At 43.4% G+C, this 14,056-nt stretch overlaps 5 protein-coding genes across 5 annotated transcripts; all 5 read right to left on the bottom strand.

The window, feature by feature from the left end:
- Positions 1 to 1,859: 1,859 nt before the first annotated feature.
- Positions 1,860 to 4,741, bottom strand: LOC145712261 (uncharacterized). Its single transcript, XM_081789950.1, has 9 exons — positions 4,415 to 4,741; positions 3,965 to 4,162; positions 3,192 to 3,688; positions 2,961 to 3,080; positions 2,806 to 2,897; positions 2,561 to 2,729; positions 2,427 to 2,514; positions 2,286 to 2,381; positions 1,860 to 2,007 (listed from the first exon to the last, which is right to left on the bottom strand). Exons 1-9 carry the CDS (start codon positions 4,739 to 4,741, stop codon positions 1,945 to 1,947), a joined length of 1,650 nt encoding a protein of 549 aa, XP_081646076.1. The 3' UTR covers positions 1,860 to 1,944.
- Positions 4,742 to 5,175: 434 nt separating this feature from the next.
- Positions 5,176 to 9,016, bottom strand: LOC145703843 (anaphase-promoting complex subunit 1-like). Its single transcript, XM_081781244.1, has 4 exons — positions 6,786 to 9,016; positions 5,982 to 6,743; positions 5,547 to 5,937; positions 5,176 to 5,502 (listed from the first exon to the last, which is right to left on the bottom strand). Exons 1-4 carry the CDS (start codon positions 9,006 to 9,008, stop codon positions 5,267 to 5,269), a joined length of 3,612 nt encoding a protein of 1,203 aa, XP_081637370.1. The 5' UTR covers positions 9,009 to 9,016; the 3' UTR covers positions 5,176 to 5,266.
- Positions 9,017 to 9,083: 67 nt separating this feature from the next.
- LOC145707670 (uncharacterized) lies at positions 9,084 to 11,390 on the bottom strand. Its single transcript, XM_081785230.1, has 2 exons — positions 11,114 to 11,390; positions 9,084 to 11,049 (listed from the first exon to the last, which is right to left on the bottom strand). The coding sequence occupies exon 2, from the start codon at positions 10,969 to 10,971 to the stop codon at positions 9,556 to 9,558; it is 1,416 nt and encodes a 471-aa protein (XP_081641356.1). The 5' UTR covers positions 10,972 to 11,049; positions 11,114 to 11,390; the 3' UTR covers positions 9,084 to 9,555.
- Positions 11,391 to 11,399: 9 nt separating this feature from the next.
- On the bottom strand, positions 11,400 to 12,506 carry LOC145707690 (kelch-like protein 2). Its single transcript, XM_081785254.1, has 3 exons — positions 12,303 to 12,506; positions 11,919 to 12,261; positions 11,400 to 11,875 (listed from the first exon to the last, which is right to left on the bottom strand). The coding sequence occupies exons 1-3, from the start codon at positions 12,504 to 12,506 to the stop codon at positions 11,538 to 11,540; spliced, it is 885 nt and encodes a 294-aa protein (XP_081641380.1). The 3' UTR covers positions 11,400 to 11,537.
- Positions 12,507 to 12,516: 10 nt separating this feature from the next.
- On the bottom strand, positions 12,517 to 13,580 carry LOC145707679 (kelch-like protein 17). Its single transcript, XM_081785243.1, has 3 exons — positions 13,358 to 13,580; positions 12,972 to 13,314; positions 12,517 to 12,924 (listed from the first exon to the last, which is right to left on the bottom strand). The coding sequence occupies exons 1-3, from the start codon at positions 13,571 to 13,573 to the stop codon at positions 12,596 to 12,598; spliced, it is 888 nt and encodes a 295-aa protein (XP_081641369.1). The 5' UTR covers positions 13,574 to 13,580; the 3' UTR covers positions 12,517 to 12,595.
- Positions 13,581 to 14,056: the final 476 nt, after the last annotated feature.

Genomic DNA, 14,056 nt, shown 5'->3' with positions numbered 1-14,056 from the left:
GCGTTCCCCCGCGTTTCCAAATTTCTTCTCCTAACTTTTCCGCGTGCGCCCAAATTTACTCGCGACCCGCTGAAATGCGCGTCAAGTTGACAATGCTAATGATTCATTAAAGGGCGCGAAAGAAAATTTAGTAATACTTATTTATTAGTGCATGTTTTCAAAGTTGTATTGACAGAAATTTTAACTCAACTTAGAATAGATAATTATAAGTAACAGGCAAATACTAAAAGCATGTGAAAAGAAGTCGAATACAGTTGGTTTTCAGGCACTTGATGCGCTAGAATTGGAAATTTTTTGTGGCTTGGACACATAAAAATCATACCATTCGAGTAACTTAAAATATTGAGGTCAGGATTTTGCTCCGCAGAAGTCGTAACGACTGAAAAATTCTGAATAAAAACTTCTCATCCATCTCCACTGTAATAATAAACAATTATTTTATCCAAGATAACATAAGATAGGGCTGCCCTATAACGGCATCTGGCTTTTTATAAAAGATCATCCTTTCTTTGCCCGGAGCGAGCTAAACAAGACTTTTGCGCACTCAGAAAGTCAACCGGCGTAGCCAATCAGCGCCGCGAGAGTAAATTTGGGAGCGCGCGGAAAAGTTAAGCGGCGTAAATTTGGGGATTTTCGGACAATTCAGGAAGAGTAAATTACGGAAAATGTACCGAGGAATGCGCGAAAACTTGGGGGTGGGGTATGTTACCCCATCGCGCCGAACACGGGAGGACACATAAACACACTCGATATAAAATTATGATAAGAGGATCAAATTTGTAAAAAGAGGAAGAAAGTTTCAAAGTTTGGGATGAATTTAATTAGACTAAGATTGCGGCTTAGTAAAGTTGTGTTGTGGCGGATAACATGTTAGACGTTACGGAAAACAGGGTTAAACTTTGGCCTTTATTGAAAGCCCGGAAGCGGCTACTTGATTTTAATTAGGAGCTTATGTATTAGGACATTGATGTACAAAATAATTATTTGTGAATTTGTTTTTCACTTAATTCTTTTTTGTTCTTCAGTTCAGAGTTTGAAATTTTCGTGACTCGCGAGCGGCTCACTTGAGAGCGAGCGAGCACGAGCATGATGCTCTTTGTGCTCCCGAGCACATTTATTTCAGAGTTCGCGCTCTTTGCGCTCGCGAGCGCATTTCATTTCGCGCTCTCGCTCTCTTGGCTCTCGAGCACTGGTCGAATTGTGCTCTCGCTCGATCGGCTCTCGGGCTGAAAAAACTGACTCGCGAGCAGCTTTCTAGGGCTTCAAATGATTCGGCGGCCCCGTGACTAATTCCATATGAGTCCCTCTCACAGGAGTTAGCACCTCGCGGTGGGCATGTTTTATCTGTTTACTCTCGGCTTTTCGCATTCTGCTACCGAGATTACGGACCTAATGAAGCTTACATAAAACCAAAAACACCAAAAATAGATCCTCAAAGAAATTTATTTATGAAAGTGAATAATTATGCGAAAAAATTATTCTTTTAATTTTGCTCGCGAGCCGCTCGTGAGTCAATTCCATGGCGAGCACGAGAGCAGCCGCTCCCGCTCGTCTAGCTCCCGAGCATTGCCGACATATGCGCTCGTGCTCTCTGCGCTCGCGAGCGGGTTCAGATTTGGGCTCGTGCTCTTTTGGCTCTCGAGCCAACTCATTTTCATGATCCCGCTCCCCTGCTCTCAGAGCAATGACAAATTTTTGCTCTCGCTCTTTTCGCTCGCGAGCATTTGCGAGCATTTCAAACTCTGCTTCAGTTAGTCGATAGTAGCTTGTTATGTACCCGAATTTCCCTGAATGTCCAGGAATGTTCCGAATATATATAATTAAGGATTTTTATTGGCCGAAAATCCCTTTTGAAAAACTTGATTGTAACATCTTTATTTACAAAAATTTTGAACAAGGTTTTTTTACAACATAAACAGAAGTTCCTGTAAAAAATTTCAAAATTTACATTGGAATTTCGTAAAGCTCTCCAAACGCGATCCAGCGGCGCATTCTGTACGGGATCCACTGAACAAAAACAATGATCAACAGCGCTTTCTTGATGAAATTGTTGTTTGAACTGGGGCCTCTGGGGCCTTTGGGGCCAAAGGTATGTCCGCAGCCCGGGAAGGCGCTTCCTCCCTTGTTTATGATTGACCACAAAGTCACGTTGGCCAAGTTCTAGTTCGTTTTCATCATAATGGATACATATTGTTACAACAAGTTAACATGTAGACATCAAAAGAGTAACCAATTATTGCCTCCCTCCCTTTTTTGTCCTGGAAAAGACGCTTGTATGTTGATACCTTTGGAATTTGATTCATCGCGAGACTACCACGCAAGACTCCTCTTGACGCGTTGCGAGCAAGTTCCGATAAGGACATCACTTCTCTTCCCTTGACCTGAAATCAAACACTTCTCATCTTCATCAACAATGTAAGACGAACCTGGATCATCTTCTTGACCATCTCCAAGCTGTTCACCCAGTTATACTCTTCTCCAGCTTCGATAAGGACATCTTCTGTAATTCGATAGCTGATAAGAATTTAATAAAGGATTTCTTCCATTTTAGATAGGTTACCCGCAGTTCCATAGAGCCTCGAAAACGACAACGAGGTCGTACTGTAATCTGGCGGAAATGCTCGGAATGTGATTGGGCTTCAAGTTTTCGAGAATGTTTTGAAAGATCTGGTAGAAGATTCCGCCCTGGAGACCATTGCACATTGACAGTTCTGGTTTGGCCCCGCCGGCTAAAAGGCTTTGTTTTGATATTGCGTATTGCACTTGAGGTTTGACTGTAAGGTGGACAGTACAGTGAGTGTGTACCTATTAGATAAAGGAGGACCTTAAAATGGTCCTCGAAGTAATCTAGGCGATTCATGGCAGTGGCGTATTTTCCAACGTCAGGGGGAATGGTCTTTTCAGCGGTTGGCAACGAAAGTATTAAGGGTGTACCCCTTGAAATGTGTGAACCGCTTGACGAAAGTCCAAAAATGCAAGAATCCAGCGCGGTCGCCCCGCCACGTGTGTCCATTGATTTTCCCTGCAGATTGGGATCGCAGCCGAGTTTGAGGAGCAGCCTGACCATGTCGTACTTGCCGCTAGAATGTGCGAAATTGGTAACTTTTGAAAATGAAAATTTCACGTCATAAGTAGTCTCGATAATAATGGAGGAAGGAGAGATAGTGGAAAAAAGGCACTTGAAGGATTACCGATAAGCAGCTTTGTGTAGCGCTGTTGAACTGAACATTCCTGTTGAAGCGTCTTCCCCGTCCAGAAGCTCCATGATCCGCTGCTTGCCAGCTTCATCGATCCTTGCTTCGGCAGAACTGACGCCAGAGTGATCGAGTAGGACCTCTAGAATCTCCGTGTCGCCGATTTCAGCTGCGTGGCTAATTGCATCATTCATCTTCATCCTCACATCGATGTTTCCCGAGCACGTGTGCCGCTTGAACGTTTCTGGGTTTTTCTTCCAGTACGCTTTGATAAACGTCGAGTCACGTGGAAACAACCAGTCGTCGAGTTCTTCATTCGGCGTTCGCTGAGCGAGCTGCTTTTCCTTTTTCTCCCTGACTTCTCGAGCTAAAGAGGCGATTTCGTATTCGCGCTGGAGTTCCTCCGCGCTTTTTGAAGCAAAGTAGTCTTCGAAGTCCTCTTTGCCAAGGTCGATTTCGGAATGACTGCTGGCAGAGTTATCAAATGAAGAGATCTACCGCTAGAATTTGGCTAATCGATTTCGAACGAGAGGACATATCTTCGGTCAAAAAATCCGCTGTGAAAAATAGCCAATCAGATTTCCCGAATTTCGTCATTTTCCAATCAGAATCTTTAATTTTTTGAAAGATGCGCATTTCATACCTATCTTAGTATTTATGATAAGGACAAGGTTTCTAGCGACGTTTCAAAATTTAATGATTACCACCGGTCTAATGTTGTTCCCTCTGAAAACAAACCAAGTCTAAGAAAAATATCATAACACGGTTACTTGTAAAACGATAATTTCCAACTCTCGCCACGTTGAATTGACAACACTGCTCCTAGGCTCCTCATCGTGAATCGACTCCATTTTCAATCGTGTTTGGTACTCGTCGCGCATCTTTTGTTTGACGGCGCGCATGTCTTCAAGTTCGATGGCGATGGGAGCTGTCTTGCGGCTCGCGAATTCTTTAATCGCTGGGCCGTACTTGTCACGAGTTTTTAATCAAGATAATATTGATAATTTTAGATGCGACTGTTATTCATCTTCGTTGATAAACACGAATTTCAGCACTATTAGAGGACGAAAGGTCAAAAATCGATGATTAAAGTTTCGTCCGAAATTTCAGCCAATCAAAATCACTGATTCATCCAACCGACCAATCAAAGGACAGAACAAACTTCGGCGATAAAAAAGTTTCGTTATTGCTTTTTAAAAACTCGTTTTCTTCAAACTAGCAATCGGATCATTTGCGATTCGTTGTATCTGCTTGTCGCTCATGTAAGATGGAATTTCCGAATAACCAGAACTGACTGTATAATTCGCGCTTCTTTTCTCAACATTGGATCCAGTCAAATTTGAACCAACTTGCGTCGTTTGCCCTTTTCGCGAATACGATCGCGAATCGACTTGAGTAGGGATACTCATTGTTGATCGCAGTCCCAGGCGAGTTGGCGGTAACGCTGCTTGGACTTCTGCATCTGTTACAGTCATTGATGATCGTTGGGCTTTTCTGTCTTTGAATGAAACTCCGGTTTCGGCAATGGAGGTGTAGTGACGGAGCATTCGGTCGCGGCGGGAAGAATCGGAACCATAACTTGAGCTTTTTATGGATTTTTAAACATTATTCGAGTTTCAGGAAAAGTGAGATTAAAACGAAACCACATATTTAGCACATTGTCTTGATTTCAAGAAATAAAATAAAAAATCCATTTCCTGGAAGAAGCTGTCGTCTTGACAATAATTCCCAAATTCTTCGCCGCTCCTGCTGCGAAAGAACTCTTGCCCCTCATTCTTGGTCCTCTCGTTACTTCTAGTGGCATTATCTACCGTAACTTTCTTTCTCTATCTTGTGTATAAAATATATCCCACAAAAAATTTTTTTATCAAAATCAGGTTCAGAAAGATTAAAAAGTTGTCACAACAGATGATGCGGATTCTCACCTTTATTGAGTGATTATAGTGGCTTGGGGCTTTCAAACTAATTATTTCAACGAAAGGAAGAGAATGGGATTTGATTTCTGTGTTGTATTTGAACTTTTCATTTGGGAACATGTAAGTAGTTGATAAATGGCAAGTGAAATAGTTAAATTAGTAAAGTCCGCGATCTTTGAAGCTTTCCCAGCTGTTGAAGAACTTGTCAGGAATCGTCGGGACTGCTTTCGTCGAAGGTTCGACTGGAAGCTTCATATCTGCGGAAAACATAGCAGCGAGTTGACGAATTTGGGCTTCTCTGGCAGTGGGTTGCTGTTCGCTCGGTTCTGTTCTCTTGAGAAGCGACTCAAGCATGCCTTTTCGAAGATTTTTGGCTTCCATATTGTCGATGACTACAAATATAAAATCGTAACAGCTCTATAAAAATAGATCATACCATGCTCGAGCAAGTCCATGTAAAGAACTTTTGGTTGATAAGCAAGCGCCGTGTACAGTTCCAAATAAGCGTTGTCATTCGGCGATTTGTTTTCAAGCCTGATGATGGATTCCAGCTCCTTGCTCAGATCGGATTGAAGCATCGCTGGCTCAGGAACTGATTCGAGAAACGACGCGAAGTTTCGTCGCTTGGCTTTCAGGATTTTCTTGCCCTTCTTATCTTCTTCGGCGCTTTCTTTGGAGCCTTGATTTTCTTTCCAGACGTCGCCAAATTCCTTCGGTAGCTTCACTCGACTATCCTTCACTGGCTTCTTGATGTGATCCATTGAAAACCACCAATCGCACTTTTTCTCTTCTTCGAGGATATTTTCTTTTCTAGCTTCCGGGTTAGCCTTAATTTTACTTTTTAGAACTTAGCGTTTCATAAAAGTCTTACCTCATCTTTGAGATCTTTAATCAGAGCCGCCTCGCATTCTCGTTTCATCAGCACCTTTCCATCATTAACAAACACTTCTCGAAGCTGCTCTGGTCGAAGTACAAGCGGAAAGCATTGGTAACTTCCAACACTTCCTCTGATCGTCACTTTTTCTACATTCTCGAGTGGTGGTAGAACTCCAGGCATTTTTACAACCTCTTTCTCGCCGTTTTTATAAAGTACGGTGGCAGTTGAGTCGCGACAAATGTAACCATCGCTCATTTGGGGGATGCAAGCGCGGAATTCAACGCAGAGGGCGGCTAGATGACGGAGGATCCAAACGTACTGGGAGTTGTCGCGGACGGAGGCGGGATACTTGGGCATGAGGGCAACGAACATTGTGGCGATCGAATCGTGGTCTCGCTTGAGAGACATTTTGCAGCCGCCAAGGAAGAGGAATCCGATTGCTTGACAGGTCGCGAGATGCAACCCGAAGTTGACTTCTTCTGGAAGAATCTTACTGAGTTGGCGGCACATTCTCAAGCAATCCACATCCCCACTCCCTGCTCTCACCATCGACCAAGAAAGGACAACAGTACCAATACAGTGGTGGATGAATGCAGAGCTCATAAGATCCGGATGGCACATGACTGAAAGTTTCAGCCACTTTTCAGCGGTCTTTTTCATAATTTCCGCGGCTTTTTGATTCTGCGTGCCCATGAATTTCAGGCCCAAAGCGAAAATAGCGCCACTGGTGATTGCAACATCGCATGCAGCTCGATGCTAGATACACAATGAAAAATTGAAAATCTTTAGAAAACTTACAGGGAAATCAACATTGATCTTGCTGAAATACGGTTGCTTGGGTCGATATTTTGTCTTCTCCGCATCTGTAAATATTTCAAAGGTTTTCTCATTGAAACCATGTTCTTTTACAATCGCCGGTTTCAAGCTCTCAATCCAATTTTCCGACGGCTCGATCGTGTCGAGATTGATCATTCCGATGGCGGTAGACATGAGAACAATATTGACCGGTCTAAGCTTTGAAAGAGCCAGATCCGAGTTCGGTACAGTCAGCCAATCAGTTACAACCTCATTTCCGGTTCCAAGGAACGCAAGAGCAAGTGCAGAAATACCTCCCGCCGCTGTTACCCAAGTGTTGTTTTTGCAACCCTCGATGCTGGTTCTGGTGACTTTTTCCTCTCCGATCACTTCAGGACCGCAGCCGCTCAAAGGTCTTAATTCTTGAGCGATTTCATCAAACTCTGGTCCACTTCCTTGCAAAATCAATCCAAGAGCGCAGCCAGACATTGTGGCGTAAGCTTCTCGGTAGCAATGCTTTGGATGATCCTTATCATTTGGCATTGAGCTGTCGATCTGCTCGAGAAGGAGCTTGGCGAACCGTTGATTCAAAGATTTTTTGTGGAGAAAGCCGAGTGAGATAATAGCGGAATACTGGATCATCACGGAAATTGTCGCTCGATTGTCTTCTTCTTGGGCTTCGGGCATCAAAAACGGAAGATGGAGGGAGAGAAGTCTCGTGAGAGCCAGATCCTGTGTTCCCTGCATTTTCGGATTGCAGCAATAGCCGATAAAGACAGCGGAAGCCATGAAGATCATGTGGCTGAAGGGACCAGACATGTAGGAAAGATACATGAGATTTGGCTCATTGTTCAAGTACCCACGAAGACCAAGACCCAAGATCGCGCCGGAAAGTGTAGCAAGATCTCGGCATGACGGAACTTCGTCTTCTTCCCCTTTTGGAATCGTCAGTACCTCGCCTTCCAAAGGCAAATTATCTGCTAGAGAAAGCGTGGTTGCCACTGCATTGTTGAACTGAGGATAAATGTCCCATAAAGTACCGCCATCTGGCGTTGTCGGCATGTTGGCTAGAAGATTCGGATCGGAGAAACCAGCAGTGAGTCGCATCGACAGGTCGATTTTCGGATAGCGAATGCTTTGCAGGGACATCTGACGATGAGTAGCAAGTGTGGCTAATCCTCTGCCAACAGTACGAGCTACAGTTCGACGGGAGACCTGGCGGAGTCGAGGCTCCGCGTTTGCCATCATATTTTCTGCATTGGCTTGATCAATGACGTTTTTGCCAAGAACAGGGAGCGATGAGTTTAAAAGACTAGCGGCGACACTTGTTCGAAGATCTTCCGGAAACAATTTGATCATCCAGTCATTTGTGGGCTTGAGACAGTCCATTCCGTCCCAGGTTTGAACAACCACAGTTTCCTTAGGATAAGAAGGATCACCATCGATAGACAGAGGCTCAAGATCGTTTTCTTCTTCAACAAAGCCGAGTATGTATTTGAGATTCAGCAATCGCCGGCTACTGTAATTCCATGTCATTTCTGGATCGCGGATTTCATCAAGAAGGATGTTGATTGGAAGTTTGATGGCTGGCGAAAAAGAGTCCCAATCTGCTGGACTGCAGATGCTGCAAACATCAGCGAGAAATCTCAGCTTGACACTTTTGCTGTCTCCATATTGAGAAGCAACTACTGGTATCTCGGTTGCGTTTCCAAGCGTAATGAAATCTCGATAGTCGGTTAACAAGTTGTTCCGTGTTTGGCGAGGATCGTAACCCATGAACGCTGCACCGTAAAGACAAACCAGGAGAAACAGTGGAGAATTGATGTCGACGGGTAGAGCCATAATTTTACTCTCCTTGCGCATGAGAGCTAGAAGACAGTCTTGAACATTCGGAATCTTCGATGGAATCTGTCTTTTTAATCGATCTTTTCTCTCAGCGCTGAAATGCTCCCGGAAGTCTTCTGAATAAGCGAGTTTCTCCAACAACTTTCTCAATCGTTTCACTCGTTTTCCCTCGAAACCCAATATGCTCATTTCTTCCTGGACCAAGAAAAGCACTCGATAGAACTCTTTATGCTTCCCAGACGGCTTCACCTCAGGCTTGAACTCGTCGTTATCTATCGGTAGAACACTTTCGACGAAAGATCGAGGCCAAAATTTTAGCGCATTGTTCGCTACTTTCAGTATTTCTTCTGCTTGTCTCGTTTGTTTCTTATCAACTGGCATGTCAGACGCTTTCGATGGATTTTCAGATTTAAAAAAAGGGTTGATCTCTTCGTTGATTTCAATCCATTCCTGAGTCTTCCGCTAATAACTCCTGTATAAAGTCCAAAAAGTGAGTATAAGCCCGGTTATCTGAAAACGAAGAACGGTAAATAAGCCAGTCGGAGTAGATCTTCAGCGCTTCTTTTCTCGAAAAGTACTGGATAACAAGCTCAAATGTCCGTCTTATAATGCGCATAGAGTCTTTCTGTAGGCGAACTTTTCGTGGTTAGAAAAAGAGCATCTACTGATATTGAAAAGAAAACTGACTTTGAATTCTAACCAGTCCCTGAAATGATTTGGCAAGAGCCATCGGCAAGTGTGACTTTTAGTGATGAGTTGCCGTGTGATGCTATTTTCTCAGTGAGCTCTTCTTTTCGCGGAGTAATTGTTGTATCCTGTGATAATGACCGCCGCAAATCTAATCCAGGAGTGAGAGGTGAAAATGTTGTCGTCGGAGCTACCAATCCTGACTGTCTTATTACTGGTTTTCTACGATTTCTTATGAGGTTTAATCGAAGAATAGAAAACTAATACTTTTTGGTAGATGTCGTCCTGCAATTACTGGTGTACTTTCTGTCATCGTGCTTGGTTGTTGCTTCACATCTGGAGTATCCATCGCTACTGTTGTTGAAAACACATTTTCCCGCACCGCCAAATCTGGAATATTTATCGACATGGTGAGAAGCGGTCCGCTGAACATTTCGACGACTCCTTTTGTGCCAAGCCGGGCGATGTACTTGTCAATTTTGGCGACGGAAGCAAGGCCTTCTATTCTGAACCTCTCTCCTGTGAATAGGTTTAGGAGTTCTGTAGCGTTTTGTGAAGGGAATACGAAGAATTCGTTGTTGAAGAGATCTCGAGAGATGAAAATTTCAGACACGGGCGGGGATAGAAAGGAGACTTCTTCGTAAGCAGGTCGGGCTAGAAGACGAGGGCGAACGAGGCACAGAGCTGCGTCAGGATTGGAAGTGACTGTTTCTTCCATGAATCGGGAATAAGAAAGACTCAAGTTCTGGCGCGGCAAAAGACGATGAGTAGTAAGCGTAGACTGTCTTCTACTAAGAGGCCGGTCGAGTGAAGATCTCCTGGAATGCATCGGTGAGGGAATATCCTTTGGAGTTCCGAATAATTTTTGCTGCCTGTGAAGACCTGCTCGCCGAGGGCCTTTTGGAGTGACTAGTTTTGAAGTTTTCGTGTTTTGATTTTGATTTGTCGTGTTGTTGATTGTTCCGTCGAAGTAAAAGCCAGGCAGAGCGTTGTTTTCGACGATCTGTTCTGCGATCAGCTTTTCTTCGTCTGTCAGTCGATCTAGGGTCGCCAGTCGATGGGCGGTCCCGGTCTGGAAACAGACCAGTTTTTGTTTAGTCTTGTCGCAGCCGGTCCAGATGATACGCTGAGCTTTTCGAATTGGCGACAAGTCATGGCTCCAGATCGGTGTGATTTCGTCAGCTGGGTGCTTGAGAAAGTAGACTGAAGAAAGACGGTCAGATGAAGGGCTGCGGCTTTTCTTGACTGTAATGAGCAGCCCAGTATTTGGTTGAAACTCGAAAACGTTTTGAATGGTGAACGGAAAAGTTTTTTCCTTGAGGGGCTGAAATTTCGAAAACAACAGAATCTCCACAAAAACCTCAAAAACAAAATTTTCGCGTTGAACTCCGCTGACTTTGTCTCCATATTTTGAAAATTTTAACCCGTTCCTGAACCGGCACAATAGCCGTTTGAGGCGCGATAAAGGTACAAGCCGATTCTTCCACCAAAACGATCCACTCCTCGTTGATTCCTTTAGTTTCAAAATTCGCCCAAAGAGCCTTGAGTATTTTCGTCTTTCGCGTGAAGGTTTCGACTCTTTCCCACTCTCCAAAGCACCGCTTTCGGGATAAAACACAGGCGTTTCCGGACCAGAAGAGTTCTTCCAGACGGCCATTTTCTTTTTCCCGCGTCAGGTGGTTTTCCTCGCTGAATTCTTCGCTTTTTTCCAGAATTTTTTCATCAGATGATTCACCTAAAAGGCAAAATTGTCATAAATCCGTGAAGAATAGAATGCCTGTACACCTACACCACTGTACCTTTTAAAATTTGATCCAAACAAGAAAATGATGACGCAAGAGCTTTGCCAGACGGTTTATACGGTGTTACTGTACATTTGAGCATTCTCTCTGAATCTGGTTCAGTCATAAGTTGGATATCTCTCGCGGAAAATTCATAAAATCCTGAAAAACAGAATTTACGCTGATTTTGCTCGGCTCGGATTGAAAGTGGCGCGAGTGAGAGGCGCGCCAATAGAATCAGAAGACTTTCCAGCAGCGACCAATTGGAGCAGATCTGAAATTCTACTCGACTCGAATTCTGAATAAGCGGTTTTCGGATGAATACGGGGTGATTTTGATGAGAAAATTGATGAAAATGAGATTAATTAACTCAGTTTTTTTATTCAGTATTCTTTCGAATGTTTGCAAGGATCGCAGCTTGAAAAACGACAGGCGAAGTTTTCTAATAAACGTCATTGGGAAATCGACTCTTTCCCATTCTTTCAAATTCATCTCTGAGATCAGAAGGGATGCATGAGTCACTCCGCCAGAAGGCCTTGAACTTCCAAGCAAGAAGTATGTGTTTCGAACAATCGGCGTCGGAGAAAAGCGGTTCTTTTTCGATGACGTCGCAGATGAAGTTTTTGTCGATTTGACCGACTCGAACATGGTCAACAAACAGTTTTGATGCGTATTTTGAGCGTTCCTTTAGGTCGAATTTTATCCACGTGAGAACCCCTTCGTACACTATTTCTTCGCTGTAAGCAAAAAGATAGTGTGCTGAGAAATATTTATCCACCTCTAGAAATAAATTTACAGACGCTTCAGAGTGTCATAAGTTTACCTTCGAATGAGAGCGCAGTGAAAGACTCGCTCTTGATGATTTTTTCAATGTTTTGCAGAGCAAAACATCCAGCCGGATTAGATAAAGAGAATAGGCCCATTGCTCTTCCAATTTTCTCGAGTTCGAAGCAGTTATTCTCATCAATCGTATCGACGAGAAATCTTGCACACTTTTCTTTAATCTCTTCGAATTGATAGCAATTGGCAGCAGCCAGCAGGTTTTTGACGTTCTCCTTGGTGATTTTATAATTTCCGCAGTAGGCATAGTCGACGAGGATTTGTGCTGCTTCGTAGTCGATTTCCGGCATTTCAACTCGATCAGAGGAAGATTCGCGCAAGCCAGACTAAAACTCATCTCATCATAAAGCAGATAAGACTTTTTTACCTTGAACATTGCTTCGAAAAATGGACTCGCAGCGGCAAGAACCATCTTGTGAGCCTTTATCTCTGGATGTCCAGGAACAGCAATCACCACGTCCGTCAAAATCCCATCTTTTCGGAAATGGGAAAAACTCTTGAATTGGCTTCGCATTGTTTCCTCATCTTGATCACTTTCTTGTCCGCGGTTTTTCCTCTTGCGAGAACTCATTTCAAAAACCTTTTCTGAAAGTCGAAGTAACAGGAACTGTCTGATAAACGTGATAAGATAAGCAAAAATAATGGCAGAAGGAAGTTTTTCTAACAAAATTCATTGCGAATTTTCCCTATCGTGCCGAATTCCTTCTCGCGATCAGAATCCTCATCGTAATAGAACGCCTTGAACTTCCATGCAAGAAGAATGTGCTCCTTACATTCGGCATCGGAGAAAAGCGGTTCCTTTTCGACCACATCCCAAATGAAGTTTTTGTGAATTCGGCCGAGTCGAACGCAGTTCACGAACAGTTTCGTTGCATATTGAGAGCGTTTCTCCAGATCGGATTTAATCCATGTCACGATCCCGTTGTAGAAGGTTACTTCTGAATAACACAAGGGTCCGTCGTTCTCGTAACACAGATAGTTTTCTAGCTCTAAAAAGTAGAAATGACATAATCGCTTCAGAGTCTAATAAGTTTACCTTCGAATGAAAGCTCGGTAAAAGATTTACTCTTGATGACTTCTTCGAAGTTTTGCATAGAAAAACGTCCAGCCTGAGAAGATAGACGAGATAGACCCCTTGCGTCTCCAATTTTCTCGAGTTCGAAGCAGTTATCCGCGTCGATCATATCGATCAGAAACGATTCGCATTTCTTTTTAATCTCTTCGAATTGATAGCAATCGGCGGCAGCCAACAAGTTTCTGACGTTCCCCTCGGTGATTTTATAATTACCGCAGTATGCAAAGTCGACGAGAATTTGGGCTGCTTCGTAGTCGATTTCCGGCATTTCAACTCGATCTGAGGAAGATTCGCGCAAGCCAGACTGCCAAAACTCATTTTCATTAAGCAAAAAAAGATCTTTTTACCTTGAACATTGCTTGAAAAAATGGACTAGCAGCGGCAAGAACCATCTTGTGAGCTTTTATTTCTGGATGTCCAGGAACAATAATCACTACGTCAGTCAAAATCCCATCTTTTCGGAAATCGGAAAAACTATTGAATTGGGTACGAGTGGCTTTCTCATCCTGACGAATTTCCTCTTCGCTTTTTCTCCTCTTGCGAGAGAGCAGTCCAAAACCCATTTCTGAAAGTCAACAATCAAAGTAAAGAAATGAAAACATCGAAGAGTAAGTGACATCAAAAAGCTCGTAAGCAATGGCCTGACTTTCTCTAGAGCCTCTGCAGTTTTGGAAATTCTCTGATCACTTCAGTGATTGCTGGCCAAAATCTGGCCGCCAAAATGAAATCAACACAAACCGAAAAACAGCGCTCTTGTCCAATCAGGATGAACACTTTTTCAACAGCGACGAAAATGAGTGGAATCTCGAGACCTCTCTGATTATCTGACTCATCTAAAACGAAGAAAATGAATCACGCGTCATGAAAAATGCCTTGATTATCATTAGAAACTCTTCCTTTTAGTCCTTATCCTATGAAGCGAATGTTTTGTCCAAAATTGATCAATTTCTCAAATCAGTGTAACCGGTAAACTCACCGAATCGCCTGTAACTTCTAAAGTTATCCTCGAATTCCTTAGCATCTCCTAAAGTGCGAGGAAATACAGT

This window comes from Oikopleura dioica, chromosome 1 (assembly GCF_907165135.1).
Source record: "Oikopleura dioica chromosome 1, OKI2018_I68_1.0, whole genome shotgun sequence".
Lineage (NCBI taxonomy): Eukaryota > Metazoa > Chordata > Appendicularia > Copelata > Oikopleuridae > Oikopleura > Oikopleura dioica.
This window is presented reverse-complemented; position numbering and strand designations above follow the sequence as displayed.